The sequence below is a fragment of the Pteropus medius genome, unplaced genomic scaffold, assembly GCF_902729225.1.
Source record: "Pteropus medius unplaced genomic scaffold, Ma_sr-lr_union100, whole genome shotgun sequence".
Classification (NCBI taxonomy): Eukaryota; Metazoa; Chordata; class Mammalia; order Chiroptera; family Pteropodidae; genus Pteropus; species Pteropus medius.
Genome location: NW_024356248.1, coordinates 3,351,261 through 3,370,342, shown reverse-complemented (window position 1 = coordinate 3,370,342; position 19,082 = coordinate 3,351,261). Strand labels below are relative to the sequence as shown.

Genomic DNA, 19,082 nt, shown 5'->3' with positions numbered 1-19,082 from the left:
GATTTAGGGAAGACAGGATGGGACATGTTACAAGATGTGACAATAGCTTGCCATCTTTGTGTGAGGCCCTCCAATCTTGCAAGGGTCAGAAGCTTTCTGCTGCTTGCCATCCCCAGTGGCCCTCCTAACAGCCTTACATTTACAGAATGCTTAGCAAAAATCAGGATGAAACCCCAAGGGCCAGTGAGCCAAGCTTTGCTGCAGCTTGTGTTTCTGTCAACTCTCAGCTGATCCTACCCCTGTGCCTTTCTGACAGACGTGTCACACGTTTTTATAAAACACGTGGTACTTTCTTACGATTTCATTGTTCCGTAGTCCTGATCTATTTTACTCTTCAGCTTATAAGAATTCCTCAAGACATCTGGAGCATTAAAAAATCCTTTCTTCTCTTCCCTGGCTCTTATCGATGTTAAGTATTAAATGAGGCTTAGGCTAATGATAACTAGGCTCCATCTGCAAACTTGAGCCAATTCTCTAACTTGCATTTATGCAGTCCCTCTCCTATTTTTACGTGTCCATGTACTGTTATCTGCATTTTTTTTAAATGGGAAATCAAAATACACAGTGCCGATGTGACTTGCACAATATACCCACCAAGCGGCTGAGTCCCACCTGAAATTCAGACACACTCCTGAGCCCTAGTCCGAGTTTTACCACATTACCCAGGGCACTAGATTTTGGCATATTAAAGCAATATTCTGTAGGTATACATCATGTAGCAATTATAAGGCACGTTCACATGCATTGTGTTATTTTTTTCCTTACCAGATCCCTTGATACAACATTACGATTCACCTTAGGCCAGAAACTCTTGCAATGGAAACAAATGGTGGAGGGCGGGGGAATCGCGTAGATGACAGAGGCTCTGTTCATCCCTCTGGTGACCCAAAACACAGTTGTGACGGAAACAAGGAGCAAGCAGCAAGGAAAACTCACCTGGGATGTAGATGGACAAGCCATACAACTATGGAGAAATCCAAGAAAGCACCCTGCAAAGGCAGAAGGCAGGACCGGGCGAGGAGGCGGGGCTGCCCTGTCCCCAGGAGCTGAGTGAGACAGAGGCTGCGGCAGCGACAGACGCCTCTTAAAGGGGCTGCATCTGCGAGCGACGGACCTGCCGGCTTTGAGCACCAGTGCCCATTCGGCTGCATGCAGAGGGCACCAGAGACTTTGGTGCACCAGGGCAACACGGCGACATTGTCAGAGTGAGGGCCGAGGCGAGACTTGCTCTGTACAGAAGTGCTGGCGGTATCTAGTTGTCCTTGTTGAGCCCATCCACTCCCAGTGCACCTGACACAGCGACCGTCGCCGTGACATCATCAAACCGGATAACAGAGGTTGCTCTGCCCAGAGGATTCCCAGAGGTGAGAGGAAATCTCACCTCCCCCAACTCATGGCCCCACCCAAGCCACATCCAGGTGTATCCTCAGCCAGTCTGATGCTCATTGCTGAGCGGGGCCTGGACTCACGCTGGTGGCAGCTGGCCTCAGTTTCTGGTGTGGCCTTTTGAGGCAACTATAAGCACAGCATCTGTGGATTGCTTGCTGAATCTTGACAGGTGGCCCTGGAGGGGCACAGGCTGGGGCTACATTTGGCCTGCAGCTGAACCCTTCTCAGGACTGTGCCACTGGACACCCACTACACAAATCCACACTAACAAGACTGGGAGACTTAGGAGCTTTGCTTAGTGTATAGAAACAGACATGGAGAGGCAGCCAGAATGGGAAGACAAAGAAGCAGAAACCATATGACAGAACAGAGATCCAGGAATAATGGAGTCAAGAAATCTAACAGATGCAGAGTTCAAAACACTGCTTATAAGGATGCTCAATGAACTTGGGGAAGTGTAGACGAACTCAGTGAGAACTTTCAGAAAATTGCAACAATAATACTTTAAGTTCTAAATACATACATACTCTTCACCTATATTCACCTATTTTAGTTTGCTATATGTGTTTCTACATACATTTACATTCTTCTGTGGGTTGCTGTAATCGTAATCATTTGCCCCAAATATATCAGCATGTATCACGGAAGTACAGGGACATTCTCTTACATAACCATAATACAAATTTAATGTGTCTCAATTACTAGTACTAATACACAGAACATATAAAACTTATGCCAACGGTAGCAACATTATCATCTGTAGAAATTTTTTTCTGACCCGGCGTTCAATCCAGAACCTCAAATTGCTTTTAGCTGTCATACTTTTTAGGTTTGTTTTATCTGGAACAATTCTTCGACCATCCTTTTCTTGCACGGTATTGAGAATTTTTACATATACATGTTGGTTGTATTGTAGAATGTCCCTCAATTTTGGTTTGTGTTATGTTTTTCCTGAAGTGTTTGCTTGATTTTTTTCTTTATGATTAGATTCAGGCTTGCATTTTGGGTAAAAATATGTAAGGCGACGAATGTGTTAATTACCTTGATCGTGGAGATCTTTTCACAATGCACACATATATCAAATCATCACATTGTGCACTTTAAATATATTACAACTTTATTTGTCAGCTACAACTCAGTAAAACTCAAAAAAATGACAGTAATGGAAAGAGAGAGGAAAAATCGTGCTATTCATAATATAATACCATATCTTGGCAAAATTGGCAAGATATGCCTCTTGGCAACAATCCATGTGTGAGATAGAGTCCAGGAGAAGCATTAGGGCTGCATGCAGCTGAATAAAGAGTGTCACTGAGATTCGAAAGTGTAGGAAACCAGACAAGATTAAGGTGCACTGCAGAGAGGTCTGGCCATGCCAGGTCTGCTGAATCCAAAGTGAAATCAATCTATGAGTGATTTGAGAGTAGGGACCACAGTGGCCCTGTCAACCAGAGCCCACTCCTTTACTGATGATTACAATTAGAGTTTATTCTTTTTCTCCATCCATCCATGTACTACTGCAGCTGCATGCCCAGGCCCATCTGACACTATCTTGTGTTTAAGACAGCATCACAGAGGCACACAATGCCACTGGTTCCAGGTACAAGGCATGGAGACAAATTGTAGATTGTAAAATACTTTATGAATGATTTTGTGATCCTTGGCTGAGTGACAATAGAAGGGGATGTCCAGTTTGTTCAGAGCCTGGGCGTGGACATACAGGACATGGGAAATGAGACCCTGGCCCCGGTGTTCAGGTACGGTGCTTCCCATCCTCAGCTCTCCTGTATGTTCTGTCAGGGACCAGGACACAGGGGTCCCCTCAGGCCCCAGCAGACAGAAAGAGGGCAAGGTCCGGATACAGCGCTCAATGAATCTCTGGCTCCTCTCATTGCCACCAAAACGCCAGAATTTATTCACCAGGGCAGCATGGGTGACATCCAAGGATGAGAGTTTAAACAATTCTTGGTTGCTGTGGAAATTCAAGAGAAAAGCAAAGTCCATGAGTATTTATTATGTCTGTTCATATCTCTGTTGTCTTGAGAGACAGACTAGGCAGAGGAAATAGCAAATGCAAGGTCCTGGAGTAGGGGGGAGCTTGCCATGACAGAAGGACAGAAAGAAGGTCAACGTCGTTGGAGAGAGTAAGCAGGGAGGACAAGACGGGTCAAAGAAGTTGACAGAGGCCTTGTGTATTTCAGATGAGAAATTAGCTGGTGGAATATTTTTAAGCAGGGGAAAAACGTAGTCCAAATTACATTTCTAAAAATGGTTATTCTGATTGCTTTGAATAACATGGATAGTAGAGAGGCCAGAGTGGAAGCAGGAAGAGAAGCTGGGAGGCTACTTCAGGAACAAGAGATGTGAGTAGTACAGAGTGACTTTTATCAAACTCACATGGCCTTGGGCTTGCCACCCTGAGGTGATAATTTCTTCACGTCCAACAGGGAAGGAATTATTTTCTTTATTGTCTCGGCTGGCATATAAAGAAAGCATTCTGTTTCCTCGACTTTGGAGGATTTCAGAGCTGCGAGATTTTGTATCGCCTCTTTCAGGGCGGGCTGTGTACCTTGATGGGATTAAAAGGAGAGATGAAACGATTTCCATATATTTTATAGAAAAGCATCCTATTCCAGAGGAGTAGGAAGTGTCTGGGATTTACAGTCAGAAAACCTTGGTGCTGACTTGGTGCTGCCACTGCGTGGCAGCGGTCAAGTCGTCCGAATTTGTGCATTTTACACAAGCGAGAGAGTGTTCAGAAATTCATTCGGCCACGATCATGCCGTTGGTGGTAAGACCAAGACCGGAACCAAAATTTCTGGGCTACATCATCATGCAGTTTTGATAACCACAGGAGATGAGTTATTTAAAAAACAGCAGCCAACATCTATTCCCCAGTCCTCTTACATTGGATCTGCAAATGCTGTTTCCAGTTGATGACTTCTGGTGAGCCAAGGAAATTCTGACAGTTCTTGGGGTCACTGGAGTAGATCTGGTAAGTATTGGTGTAGTGATCGAGGTCGTCTGTCATCTCCTGTCATCGTCGGGGAAGGAGGAATAAAGGAAATTCCACGTATTTCATTACTGCAATGCTTTTTTTCTAAATTTCATTACACTGTGATATTACCAAGTACTAAAATATTGGTATTCTTGTAGGTGCATTATAATGATTTCTGAATCATTCAAATCACGAGACGAAGATGAGAGTTTCAAGTATTCGATTTATGATGGAAAACCGCGCAACAATATTTCCTGCCCAAATAGTGCATTAAACCAAACAATCCAAACAAAGACACAGCTCTTTAGAAAGCATTCTTCTATACTTCCATCATCCTCAATAGGAAGAAGAGAAATGCATTTGACAAGGAAAAGTTTCTGTTGCAAGAATAAAATTTACTATAGCTAAACAGCTGCAGAACGCAAAAGTGACACACGCGACAGTATTAAATTTAGTTACAGATAACTCTGGATGGAAATCTCCATCTGTACTTAATGAAGCCAAAGAAGAAGAAACCAAATTAAAAATGCTTCCTTAAAACAATACTATAGTTAAACAAGTTGTAGTTCCCGAAAAACTGAGAAACCATTTCTTTAGAAGATCCCCTTCAATTATGAAATAACAGATGAGATTATGACAAGGAAGAAATCACAGAAATATTACCACAACCCGTGCAGAATTAGAAAACTTTTTTAAATAGTTGGGAAATGCTGCTCAAAAGACACTCACAGGTCAGCAATGAGCCCACTAACATACTTTATTCCTTAAAATCACATTTAAGATAAAAGATCCAATAATTTTATTACAGTTTGGTTTTTATTATTTATATGAATATCTCCATTTGATGTCCTGCTTAAAATAGTAGTTTTAAATAGTTTTTATTTGTATGAAAGGTATAATACTTGCATTTTGATAAATCTATAATTTCACTGGATGTTTGAAAATGAGCTTAGGAAGTTGTAGGGAGCCAAAGCTCCCCAAATTCAAAAGAGTGCATGGTTTATCTCAGGAGGCCTGCTTGCATAAAAAAGTAAAGGCTGGTTCTGTTGAATTTCAGGAAGAAGAAGGTTAAGTATAGCCTAAGGGAGTGTCGAAGGGAGTGTCAATTGCACCTGGATCTTTAGGATGTTACTTTTGTGTTGTTTTGAAATGCACAAGGAAAACAGACTGTGTTTAAAAGGAGGTTAAGAAATAAACTCGGAGAGGCAGTGTGAGATCTGCTCTCCCTCCTGCACCCTGTCTGTCTTCTCTTTTTTCTCAGTCCCCGCTCCCCCATTCAGGTACCCGGTTTGACTTGGTCGGCTGGCTTCCGACAGGAAGTTTCGTTTTTGAAATTTAGTTTTCGTTCGTTTTTAAATATTTCCCCCAAATACATATATGGAAACTCTAACATTATAAATTTGCTTTTGTAATCACCCTAACTCACTGTTCTGGGTACACCTTCTTATCTTTGCCCGTGTTATGTCCTCTTTGCCTTGTCGGCCTCGCGAAAATATAGTTATCTATATTTGGTGGAACTGCCACCAACAAGCACCTCTAACCCTATCCTGTAACCTCCATCTTCAACCTCCACAATTTAATCGGCTTTCGCCTCTGCTATTTCTGTTTGTTGTGCATCTTCTATTCTTGCATACTTTACACTAAGTTGTCACTTATTTGCTTATCTACCATTGCCACCAGGCTGTGAGCTCCTCGAGGACAGGGGCTTGTTCTCCATCCCTACCATTCATTTCTGTGTCTTCTGGGTCTACCACATTGCCAGGTACTTGGTAGGCATACAGCAAATAAGAGCATCTGCAATCCACATCTGGCACCTTACCTGCTCCTGAGGGCGGACAACCACTGTATTAAAATCGGGCCACTTGTCCACCAGGGCCTTTAGCTTGAATGGGTTTCCTTGTTTCATGTAGAAGATGGTCCCATAAACCTGCAGCATCCAGAGAAAGTGAGAAGGTTGGCAAAGTTCTCTGTTTGATCAGGACAAAGATTATCTCTATGAAATCATGAAATTTTGTGATAGAAATGGGTTAAGTAGAGCATCTAAGTCAAATAATCTCCATGTGCTACATTTTTTTTTACCTCAAATGTAGAAGCTTTTTCTTCTCTCCAATATGAATCACACATACATATAGTAAAATATTTGGACAAATAAAATGAATGATTAAGAACACTCCTTATAGGATTTAACTTATCTTTTCCCAGACCCTTTCCTGGTTATACACATTCTTACAAAAATAAAATGATCTGATGCACGCTGTTTTCCCCACTGAGTATATTATGAACATATTTCGATGTTCATAAACACAAAATCTTTCAATTATTTCTAGTGACCATATAGGATTTCATTGTATGAATGTATCACAGTTTTACTTATTCATTTTCCTATCCATGGTTATTTCAGCTGTTTCTCTTTAACGTTTCACTTTAAGAAATAATTCTTTATAGAACATGCTTACACAGAAATCTTTGCATGGGCACTTGATATTTTCTTAGACTATACAGAAGGGTAATCGCTGGTTCAAAGGTTATGCTTAAAACTTTTTAACGTATATATGTCCATATTACCCTCTGGAAAGGTTAAATGAACTCCCACCAACAAGCAGAGGCCACAGCAGAGAGCTCAAGAGAATGGGCTGTGGGTTCCCCGAGCCTAGGTCCAGTCTTTGATCCCCACCTCTGCCATGCTTGACAGGCTATTGACGGAGAGGGAGGAGTGGGGAGAGGGTGAATTAGATCAAGCCTGTGAACATGATATGTCTTGTGGTTTGGGGCTTGGGGAATGCAGCAGCATGGGCCCTATAACAACTGTGAACATGAAGCTTCCACAGATACCAGCATGGAAATATGCCAGTGACCGAAGGTCCAAAAGATGATGCACGCTTTAATGGTCTCCAGTTGGACTAATGACGTCCAAGGGCTATACTGGTATCCTTCCTTCCTGTCGCGCCCCCCACCCCACATGAGATATTGATGTTAGACCAGGGAGAAATATAAGAGGGAGGGGTTCACTCTAGATTGACTCAGTTTATCTGCATTTATTCTATTTTCAGCCATGAGCGGAGGTTTGATATAGGAATTCAGTGTCATTTAGCAAAATATGTAGAACTGCTACTCTTTCTTATTCCCATGGCCTAATTAATTAAAACTTGTTTTTTTGTTTTTTTGTTTTTTTTTTTCCCCTTCTGAACTCAGAACAGAGTAAATCAGGCATCTGCTCTAAGCTGACTCAGCTGGAGGTGACAGATGCAATAAAATGCATTTGATATCTAACACTTAGGAAAATAGATAAACTTTTTCTCAACTAAGACTCAAGTAAGTATTGAGTTCTAAGTAATACCTCCATTAAAGGTACATGGCATACAAATATTCTAGATTCTAAGTAGAGGGAAAGTGTATCTTTAATAAGCAACCAAATAAGAGCAATGTTATTCCTTCATGAAAATTGAGGAGTCATGAAGGCCGCCTTCTCTAACCACAGAGATTAACCAAGAGAGGACACTTGGGAAGCACCAAGAGTTTTCTTAAAATGTTTAGGACTCACTTAACACAAGGTGAAAAGAGAAATTTAAATCACGAAATTTTATACTGCAGAGCATGGAAGAAAAACGTTTAACCCAAAGAATTTTTTAAAATAGCTACTCACCATAAAAAATGTCTTAGGTAAGTGTCCTTAGGGTATCTAACTGATGTAACAGCTAAGAAAAAATTGACTGTCTTCCTGAGAGCTTGCCTGGATCTTAAGGATTATCAAGTAAAAGCAGCTAACTATTAGGGAATAGAGATTAATGTTAGTGGGATCTACCAAAATTTTTCATTAGTCGATTTAAAGCCATTTATTTTTGGTGGTAATTAAAGAACAAGCAAGTTATTTCATTTTTCTATTTCTAATCAATGAAAATGAAGCCAAAGGGTATACAAATAACATAATGAAACAAATAATATTTTCTCCTTTTTATCGAAAGAAGGGAATGACGAATCTATCAGGGAGTGAGGGAGATGAATGCATTTACCTTATCTAAAATGTATGCATCTTATAGGAATGTCTCATTACACGGTAGAAATCTAGTTCCTGTTTCTACGACAATAAAAGTTTCAGGGAAAAATGATTGTTTTACACACACGTGTGCGCATACACACACACACACAGTTGCGCTTAGGTTCCATTGGAGCGGACCCTGCCCCTTTGGTTGTTAAAGCAAAACACAAGCAAGGACCTCAGCTTATCACTGAAATTTTGTCCTTGCACAGTTCCGGATGTCAGTGCTTGTGTTAGGGTTTTACTGAGCCCCGAGATCTCTGATCAGTTGTGCTAAACTAAAGGACACGCGAGAGTCAGCCACAGAACAGCCCGATGTGTGGGACCTTCGGAGCAAATGAACAGTTTAAGTCAACGCAGGAATTCGCTTATTATTAATTTTGAAGAAGACTCGTGATGGTCAACATTTCACCCCACTGAGTGGTTTTTTAGGGAGGGCAAATTAAACATTATTGTGTAGTCTTGGCTTGGGAAGAGAACTCTGGGAAGATTTCCAGGGCTATTACAGGATGTTCATTGGAAAAGAGCAAGGGGATATTTTTTGAATCGCAAAGCACAGAGCAAAAGGCAGTGTTAGATCTCAGGCATAACCACGTTCATACAGAGTATATTGCAGCTCGCCACTTGTGTGATATGGGGCCAGTGACTTAACTGAGCCTCCACTTTCTCATCAGGGACATGGACATAACAGCAAATATCTTGAAGGGAGATAATGTTAATTAAGTGACAGGAAACAGGTGCTAGTGACTGGCACAGAATTGGTGCTCAATAAACATTAGTCTCTTTTCCACCTCTTTCACAGGAAAGCGCTATTCCTTACTCCTCTCAACATTTTCAGTCGTCACCTTTAAGGATTCAGGAAGGCTCTTCCTCAAGGACCTCTCCAGGGTCTGAAGCATCTGGGCACCTTGCAGTTGGAACATAATGGAAGATACCTGAGCCTAGAGAAAAAAAAAAAACAAGAAAAAATCAGGGATGAGAAGAGCTGAAAGAGTCTCAGAAACAAACGTAGCAAGTTCTAGGCTAACGACCAGGCCCCTCTTCAGGGACTCTTCATTGGTGTCACTTTCACTACGGTCCTCACCAACTCCACGGAAGGACAAGAATGGCAGAAAGCGCAGGAGGTGCTTCTGAATTTTGTAATTTACCTTCTCGCACTTCAATGGATTCCACAGATCCGTTTTACATTAGATCACCAAGCGCATTTATTTAAAATATAAATGTCTTTTGCCATTAAGTTGTGATCAGTGATTCCGCTGACTCCGCCAGTAACAAGCTGCGTAACCTTGGGGACGTTACTCAGCCTCTCTGTGCCTTGGTTTCCTCAAAGGTAGGTGGGTAACAGCAGTAACCCTCTCCTCTTCCTTCCCTTCCATCTTCTTCTATTCCTCTTCACCTGAGTTAAAGTGCTGTCTATTGCACGATATTTTGATGCAGCCTTTTTAATGGAAGGCGTTTTGACATAGTCTAAAATATAAACAACTAATTTTTTTTAATCGCCAAGTCATATAGTTTCAGCTGGTTCTCTCACCCTGTCACTGAACCTCACCCTATTTTTTGAGTCGTATTCCACCTCTAAGCCTCACTCTCAGATCTATGGTACATAGTGTACAAATTACTAGATAGTAGGAAAATGACGTTTTTGCAGAGCTGACTCTGCATCGGATTGGAATTACCAACACATCCATAAAACCCCAATAGCGTGAAAAAAAAAGAGAGAGAGAGAGAGAGAGAGGAAAAAGAGGCTGTTTTGCATTTTTCTATTTTGGAATCGTGATCTTGGGAAGCGTACGAAGTGACTTCTAAGTGAAGCCATGGGAGAAGCGTTCTGAGAGGAGGACGTTGCATTAAAACAGGCGGAGCCTGCGATTCCACACTCCAGGCCAGAAGTCGGGTAATTTAGTCATTTTAGAACAGCAAGAAGGAGACCTATGTTTTTGTCCCAGATCAGGTAACAGGATCTGGGTTTACCTTCCCACCTGAAACAATGACAAGACTAACTAAAGTGAATGAAACAACAGTTTTTATGTGTTGGACATCAGGCAGTGCAGAACTATGATCCCCAAGAAAAGGAAAGCAGAAAAGATAAGCCTTATGACTCCATCAGCTTATTGTCAGAGGGCTGCCGCTCAGGGAAATGGAGCCTGATCAGGGCACGGGGGTCTCACGGACTTGAGCATACAGAGATTGGAGTTGGGGTGGCTGGGGTGGAGCTTCGAGGGGAGTGGGGGAGGGGAGGGAGAGAGAGAGAGAGAGAGAGAGAGAGAGAGAAAACTCACAAGGAAGTTACATGAGTGTAAGATACAATGTAGAGTTTGATGTCAAATCTGAGGTGTAATATTACCGTATTTCCTGAAAAGGGCAGCGTTTGGAACCACCCTCCAAGGATGTACACACAAACTAATAACCAAGCATGGTGCTCAATAAATAGGGTAGATGAAGACAACTGAGACTGACATTCTCCAGAAAATCAGACACACTCGCTGTGAACTGGCAGAATTGAGTGAATTTCAGAACCCTTGACTCGGTCATTCCAGAAATAAAAAATTAACCCGAAGAAATCGATTCAAAAAAAGAAATAAGCTCTAAGGATTTGATAAAGTCACACAAACGGGAGCAAGTTCAGAGCAAAATTCCAATGTCCAGGAATAGGGGAAGGTCATATGAAATACCGTCTATCGGGGCAATGCAGCTCCGAGACATTAGCCTGATACCTATATGTGTGGACATATGAGAAGGTGTTAAGCTAAAAGGAGAGAATGTAGAACATAAAACGGTTCATACACCACGTAGATAAGAACAATTGGAAAGCCACATATAAAAGAATGAAACTCGACTGTTATCGCCATACATCAAAATTAACTCAAAATGGATCAAAGATCTAAATATAAGACCTGAAACAATAAATTCATAGAAGAAAACATGGATACTATACTCACGGACCTTGATTTTAGAGAGGGTTTAAAGAATTTGACCTCAAAGACAAGGGAAGTAAAAGCGAAAATAAATGAGTGGAACAACATCAAACTATAAAGCTTCTGCACAGCAAAAGAAACTATCAACAAACAAAGAGGCAACCAACTGAATGGGAGAAGATATTTGCAAATGCCTCCTATAAGGAACTAATATCAGAAATATATAAAGAGCTCCTGCAACTCAACAGCAGCAAAAACCAAACAATCCCATTAAAAAATGGGCAGAGCACCTGAACAGAGACTTCTCCCAAGAAGACATACAAATGGCCAACAGACATACGAAAAGATGCTCAACTTCCTTAGCTATTAGGGAAATGCAAGTCTAAACCACAATAAGATACCACCTCACGCCTGTTAGAATGACTATCATCAACGTTACAAGTAATAACAAATATCGGAGAAGTCGTGGGGAGGAGGAACCCTCGTACACTGCTGGCAGGAATGTAAACTGGTACAGCCACTAGGGAAAACAGTATGAAAGATTCCTCAAAAAATTAAGAATAGAATTACCATGTGACCCAGCAATTCCTCTTCTGGGTATCTGTCCCCCAAATTTGAAAACATTTATTCATAAAGATATATGCACCCAATATTCATTGCGGCATTATTCACAGTGGTTAAGACATGGAAACAACCAATGTGTCCTTTGATAGATAATTGGATCAAGAAGATGTTGTCCATATATACAATGGAATATAATTCAGCCATAAGGAAAAATGAAACACTGCCATTTGCAGCAACGCTGATGGATTTTGAAATTGTCATGCTGAATAAGATAAGCGAGAGAGAAAAAGCCAAGAGCCATGTGATTTCACTCATACGTGGGATGTAAAACTGAAAGCAACAAAGAACAAGACAAACAAAAACTCAGATACAGACACCGGTTTAGTGGTTACCAGAGAAAAAGGGGGAAGAGGTAAAGGGGGTCAAATATATGGTGACAGAAGATTTGACTTTGGGTGGTGAACACACGATGCAATATACAGATGGCACATTATTAAACTGTACACTTGAAACCTATACAATTTGATTAATGCCACCCCAATAAATTTAATCAAAATTAAAATAAAACATAGACAAATGAAAAATAGATTGTGGTAGTAGCAGTATAGATGTAAACTTTAAATTCTATTATACAATTTAAGTAAACAATAAATTTGGTTCGTATTCTCGTTTTCATTCATCTACTTATTTCCTCTCTGGCTTTAAGTACAACAGCCAGCTTTCCTGTCAGGAAGGGAAAAAACTTATAAAATAACCAGAAAAATTAAACATGGTCATGTTTGCAATTTCTCTACACATTAAGAACCCCATTCACCCACCCTCTTCCGGAAGCGCCCGAATCTCTCCCCATGCATGTATCGGTTCGCATCAGAAAATTGCAAGAAATTTTTCATGGTGCCTGACGAGCCGCCCTTTACAGAGTAGGTGCCAGATATGTGTTTCTTAAGTTGAAGATAATCATTTTCCTTAGATATATGTTTTTACTGAATATGACACAATATGAGAATTTTGCTTCGTATCACTTAAGTGGAGAGAATGACACAAAGCGGCAATTATGTCTTCTGGGGACGGGGAGAGGGGAATGAGTCCTCACCTGAGGAGCTGTCTCTACACCAGTCTTCACAGGTGTCCCCGGGAACAAATGAGAAGAGCCGATGTCTGGATAATGAAATTTCCTTCTGATGCAGTCAGTTCAGCAAGGTCTTACAGAGTGCTTTTAGGTATGTCTCCTCCAGAAATTTTTGAGATGAGATTGCAAGGTGGACTTTACACAATGCAAAAAATTCTGGCGTCAGCTCTGATGCAAATCAGCCCTTCCTTTCTGTGTCTCACGTTGAAAGGTCTGGCTCTCTAAAGTTAAAGGTTGACAGAGTGCTATCCGAGCTGTTTTTTGGCCCCAGAACACCAGGCTGCTCTTTGTCCCCATGGGCCCTCTCATTACACTGCAATGTGTGTGAAACCAACAGGCCAGATAAATGGAAAGAAAGAGTCAGACTGTGCAGGCGATACCTTCTTCTCCCCTTCCCATCCTCAAATAGCTGCAGTAACAGCAAGGCGGTAAGAAAGACAAGGATAAGATCTGATCTGCAGAATCTGATCTCTTTTCTTACACGTATACAGAACAGAAAAATCACTTGCATGAAGTGACTAAAGCTGTTAGGATCCTCCTTTTTCAGTATAAGCTGTGCCCTCACCCCTACCCATTCCGAGGTTGCAGTTAAACATCCCAACAATGACTCAGTTGGGGCCACTTCTGAGTCTCACTTTTATAGAGCAGAAAACTGAAGTTTAGTGTGACTGAATTAGATAGAATTTAAACCCAGAGCCTCCTCGCTCCGGGGTGCCCGTGACGCCACCTTAACACTTGCTTTATCATCTTCAGAAAAGAAAAGAAGGTTCATAGAAATGATAGTTTGAGTCCCAACTCCTCTGTGTGAAGCGGCCGAAGAGGGAAGTTTGACACTGTGTCTCGTCGTCATCATCCTTATCCTCGTTTACCATGAGAGTGGGTAGTTTCATTATAGAGGGAAGAAGAATCACTCGCTAATCAGAGAGGGGATCAGGGACGGGGTGGCTGGTGTCTAGAGAGAAATTCGGAAAAGCTGGTGTGTCCCTTCCATCCGCAGACTAGCACAGCATGAGTTTGCATATTTTTTTTTCCTGTCCTCTCGAGGATTCTTGTTTCTCCTGGAGTATTCATTCTCAGCACTCTGGGAGGTCGAGGTCATTATAATCATTCATGACTATTTCTCCAAGGCCGAAGGCCGTCGAAGCTGTTCTGTCACTACCAGCAGAGAGGAGGATCTCTGGACTCCAGTAGGGTCCATATCCCACAAAAGTTGACTATGACAAAAGAGTAAGGTCCTTCTGTGCCCCAATACCAGAAAACAGAGCCTGGTTCTCTGTCTCCTTCAGCCCTCACTCTCACCTGTGTGGTACACTATATCTTGGTGGCTTATTTATTTTATAATTGGAAGTTCATACCTCTCATTCCCCTTCTTTTTTTTCACCCTTCTCCCCACTTTAACTTTAAGTAAAGAAATTACTTATACGGAAAAACTATAGGCTTTAGGATGCTCCCTTTTTAGAATAAGCTTTTTCTATTTATAAATAGAAAAAAACTCACACCCAGACACATCAGAATTAAACGACTGAAAACTCAATATAGAGAGAAAAAGGAGCCAGATAAAAGAGTTGAATTACGTATAAAAGTATAAATAATGACTGACTTTCAGAAGATATACAATTAGGTCTAGAATGACAATTTTTAAATGTCCAAAGAAAAATAACTCTCAACCTAAAAGTCCACATCGAACAAAATATCCTTTCAAAATGGAGACAAAATATAAACATTCTCAGATAAACTAGGCAGACCTGCCCTAAGAGGAAGAAAGTCTATAGACCGAAAGGAAATTAAATTCAATGACAGTTTTGGAACTGCAGTTAGGAGAGCATTGAAAATATTACATAGTTTTAAACCTATTTTTCCTTCTTTCCTTACATTTAAAAAAAAAAAAAATCCTGACTTTTTAATTCAACACTACAGAGTTACAGCATACGTATAAGTAAACTATTTAACAATAGCACCAGGGGTGGGGGGTGGGGTGAATGAAACTATATTGTTAAGCTCTCACATTATATGCGAAGTGGCGTAACATTAATTCAAGATAAAAATGTGATGAGTGAAGAATGCATATTCATAATCATTAGAGAACCGCTGGTCTACAACCATTCCACCGGGAAATGTAAGTCTTGTTGAAATTTCTCCCTCTGTGTCTCTCTTGCTGCATGTTAACGAAGCCCCGTACTGGCAGCCAAATCACAAACATAAAGAGAGCCAACCTTAGGATGAAAACCAACGGTGATCAAAGGAAGAAAAGAGCCTGGCTCCCGTTTGACATTACCGGGCTGCTGAGAGACACCAGCCTCATGCCTGATCTACATCTGGACGCTCAGTGTTGTGAGGTTACAAATATCCTCGTCACTAAGGCCATTTTGAATCAGGGTTTTTTTTTTCTTTTTCTTGCTTGAAGCCAAAAGGATCCAAATGATGTCCCACGTGACAATATCACGGAATCATTTAAATCGTGCTTATTGAAAGACTTTAATAATGTCGGGAAATAGCTAATTCATAACAGTAAGGATTAAAAAGTTGCTTATAAAATCTGGGTGGAGCCTTGATTCCCCTTGATTCCCATTATAATAGGTAGGGTTATTTGTTGCAAGTAACTTGGGCTGTATTACTCCAAAAACAGAGAGGAGAATTTATTTGAAAGATATTAGGGATCCATATTATTCCCTGGAGTACCAATTTTTGGAGAAAGTAAGGAAATTTCAGAAGAACATATCAAGACGAGTTGGCCACAGGCTGCTGCTACTGTGAGGATGATCTCCGGTCATCTCCATGTTCCCATGGACCAGCTCTGGTCCAGGTCCCAGGAGAAAGTGTCCAGTTTCCGTAAATCGTGTGCTCACCTGCTTGGTGTACTTGGCCAGGGGGATGGAAGGCCTGGCCCCTTCGGAATCTAAACTGGGGCTTGTGAACTCTCAAGAAGGGTATTTAGACATGAATGCTGCTTTTGACTGTAAATTTCATTAGGGATTTTTTTTGCCTATGCTGGAAAGGAACACTTTATTTGGCAAAAGGGAAAGGCTTGGCCGTCTTTCTGTTGAGCTGGTACGAAAGTGAATACAATGACATTTCAAAGAAACGACGCTGGGAGATTGGAGAGGACATGTGAAGAAGGGCTCCAGGGTCCCTCTTCCCAACTATCCCAATCCCCAAATAAATGTCACCTGTTAGGTCCTTTGATAACCCAGCTGACAGTCTAGCAGATTACTAGCCTGCGGTGTTGGGGACTGTTACGGGCTGAATTGTGTTCCCCTTAAAGTTCATATGTGAAAGTTCTAATCCTCAGTACCTCAGAATACACCTGTATTTGGAGATAAAGCTCTTAAAGAGGTAACTGAGGTAAAATGAGGTCATATGGATGAGCCATATTCCAATGTGACTGGTGTCTTTATAGGAAGAGAAGATTAGGACACAGACGTGCACAGAGAAGAGACGCAGAGAGAAGGTGGCCACCTACAAGCCCAGGAGAGAGGCCTCAGAAGAAACCAACCCTGTTAACACCTTGATCTTGGACTTCCAGCCTCCAGTATTATGAGAAAATAAATTCATATTGTTTAAGCTACCAGTCTGTGAAATTTGTTACAGCAGCCCTAACAACCGATACAGGATTGCGATGCATTCATATGTGTCTCTTAGGTTTTAAAGATGCCTGGCATATAGCAGTTGTTCAAAATATTTGGTTAAGCAATTGGGTGAAGCATGTTTTGAGATCGCATTGGCCTCGAATTCCCTCAAACTTGCTTCTGTACCCAACATCATAGGGAGATTCTTCACTCATTCTTTCTTCCTTTGTCCCCCTCCCTCTTTTCCTCTCGCCTTCCCTCCCTCTCTCTTTTCCTCCCTCTCCTATTTTTTTTTCCTTTTTTGCTTCCTTTCTTCTCTCCTTTCTCTTGTATTCATTCAACAAAACCTCTCAGAAAGCCTAAAATATATGCCATAGTCTAGACTGAGGATTCCGAGATGGGAAAGACGTGATGCTACTTTGGAAAGTTTATAGTATAGTGGGTTGCGGGGAGCACATAACCATATGGCAAGTTCCAAAATTGTGGTATTTAAAAAAATGGAACTCCTAGAGCTCTGAGGGGAGGTTCTTAACCCAATGCAGGGAAGGGTAGGGGCCAGGGAAAGCTCCTTGCAGGTCTTGGCATTGAGACTGTGTTTTCGAGGGGCTAGCAGAATTCCTCACACAGAAAGTATCAGCAGTTAAAAATTCCCCCTCTAAGAGGATAATTCTGAGAAGAAAAGAAACAAGAGCAAATATTTAAACTCTGGACGGAGGATGCCCTGGTTGGCCCACTGTTCATTGTCTGCCCACCTGTCATGTCTCCGAGCTTTGAATACCTGCTTTTTCTAAGGTACCAGTCAGCACCAGGAGATGTCACTCTTTACTGCCTACGGTGAACTTTCTCCTCTCGGCTGAAGTCTGCAGGGTTTGACGGCTCCTTAAGAAATACAAGGGGCGTAATCCTCCCAGCTTTCTGACTTCTGTTTGGTGCACTCAGCCAAGTGGGCGAAGACGTCCCCTCTGCGGTCTGTGCTTCGCTCTGCATGCCACTAATGCGGGCTTCATCCCATCAAGGGCATCTGGGCATCTGTGGTCTCCCGCGGTCCAGGATGTGAAGCTCCCCAGGTGCTACTGCCTGAAACCCTCTCGCTGGGCTGCTGCGCTTCCTCGCTGGAATTCCTAACCAAATGCTCCATCTTTCTCTGTCTCAGGTAAAAACATCATTGTCTGGACAAAGGCCACTCTAACGAGGAGCCCTGGTGAATTCTACAGCATCGTTGAGCTTCCTCAACCCTTCCAAGGGATCCAGGGTGATTACATTTTTCTTTCCCCCTTTATTGAGGTCCGTAAGCTACCAACTCCCCAGAGGTTAATCGGATTTCAGTCAAATTTCAGGAACTCTGACAATAATAATTGTAACTTGCCCCTGTTCACATCTCTCATGCCCATGTCCTTCCAACGCCCCAACCCCAGATTCTTTGACAAGTCTCCTAGCTTTGTCTTGGCCTCAAAAGAAGTGCCAGGACATTCTTACACGATTCCTTCTTGGCTTCCTTCACAAGAAAGTCTCTTTTACTTATTCGACAAATATTAATTATTCACCTGTTGTGCGACGGGAATTATGCTTGATTCTGGGGATATAGCAGTAGACAGTAGATATGGTCTGTGCCTTCATGGCATCCAGCGTAAAAGAGAAGTATTGAACAAGTCACCATAAGTGTAATGGATGTTATAAAGGAGAGCTTCGTGTACCATAGGAACGTGTTACAGGGACACCAGAGAAGGCTTCCCCAATAAAATGACATTTGTGCTGACCCTGAAGAGCAACTAAAACTTAGCCAGACGAAGGAAATTGCAGGTATAAGGACAGGTATAAGAAACGGAAGAGAAAACTCTACTTAAAGAAGTGTAGGAAGTAAGTACGGCCAGAAGGTAGAGAGTGGGGGACAGAGGTGAGGTAAAAGCAACTGCCTCATACAGTGACTTGTAAACTGTGCAAAAGACTTCAGGTATGAGAAGACATTGGAGGGATTTAAACAACAAAGCGATCGATACTTTAGAAAGATTATACTGGCTACAGTGTGTAGAATTCTTTGGGGGAGCAGGAGCGAAGGATGGAGAGAGGGAATTTAAAGGCTATTATAGAAATTCAGGTGAGAAATCATTGTTTCTTAGACTAAAGTGGTTGCAAAGGGGATGAAGAAAAATAGATAGAATGAATATATTGTTAAGAAGTAGAAGAAAAAAAGCTTGGTGATGAATTTGGATTTGGTAGGGAGGGAGAAGAGGCCAAGGATGGCTCACAGCTTTCAGGCTTGAACGAAGGAGCAATGGTGATACCAGCCACGAGTATAATGGTCCCTGGCTGATCAGCTGTGAGAGAAACGATGTTGAGCTCAATTCTGGACGTGTTTGGTTTGAGGTGGCTGTGGGACATACAGGTGGGAATGTCAGGTATGTAGTTATTTACTATAGTCTGGAAAAAAAGGAGCGAAGAATTGTAAATGCTGGCAATATTCACGATTGAATCATGGAGGCAATTC

The 19,082-nt window shown here is 41.8% G+C and overlaps 1 protein-coding gene across 2 annotated transcripts; it reads right to left on the bottom strand.

Annotated features, from left to right (window-relative positions):
* Window positions 1-2,483: 2,483 nt before the first annotated feature.
* On the bottom strand, window positions 2,484-13,257 carry LOC120600763 (glycine N-acyltransferase-like). Of its 2 annotated transcripts, XM_039860284.1 has the most exons (6): window positions 12,996-13,257; window positions 9,269-9,364; window positions 6,207-6,314; window positions 4,297-4,423; window positions 3,787-3,958; window positions 2,484-3,361 (listed from the first exon to the last, which is right to left on the bottom strand). In XM_039860284.1, the coding sequence occupies exons 2-6, from the start codon at window positions 9,344-9,346 to the stop codon at window positions 2,959-2,961; spliced, it is 888 nt and encodes a 295-aa protein (XP_039716218.1). In that variant the 5' UTR covers window positions 9,347-9,364; window positions 12,996-13,257; the 3' UTR covers window positions 2,484-2,958. The 2 variants fall into 2 exon arrangements, with proteins under 2 accessions (XP_039716218.1, XP_039716220.1); XM_039860286.1 differs by lacking the exon at window positions 2,484-3,361 and having other exon boundaries at window positions 3,783-3,958; window positions 12,996-13,256.
* Window positions 13,258-19,082: the final 5,825 nt, after the last annotated feature.

Bases quoted from the DNA above. Each gene is read 5' to 3' on its own strand.
- LOC120600763 (XM_039860284.1), bottom strand. From the start codon at position 9,346: ATGTTCCAACTGCAAGGTGCCCAGATGCTTCAGACCCTGGAGAGGTCC. The intron at 4,424-6,206 runs GTAAGGTGCCAG...CGACGATGACAG, and splicing joins TTGTCCGCCCTCAGGAGCAG to GAGATGACAGACGACCTCGA. The intron at 3,362-3,786 runs GTGAGTTTGATA...GAATTTCCACAG, and splicing joins GGTGGCAAGCCCAAGGCCAT to CAACCAAGAATTGTTTAAAC.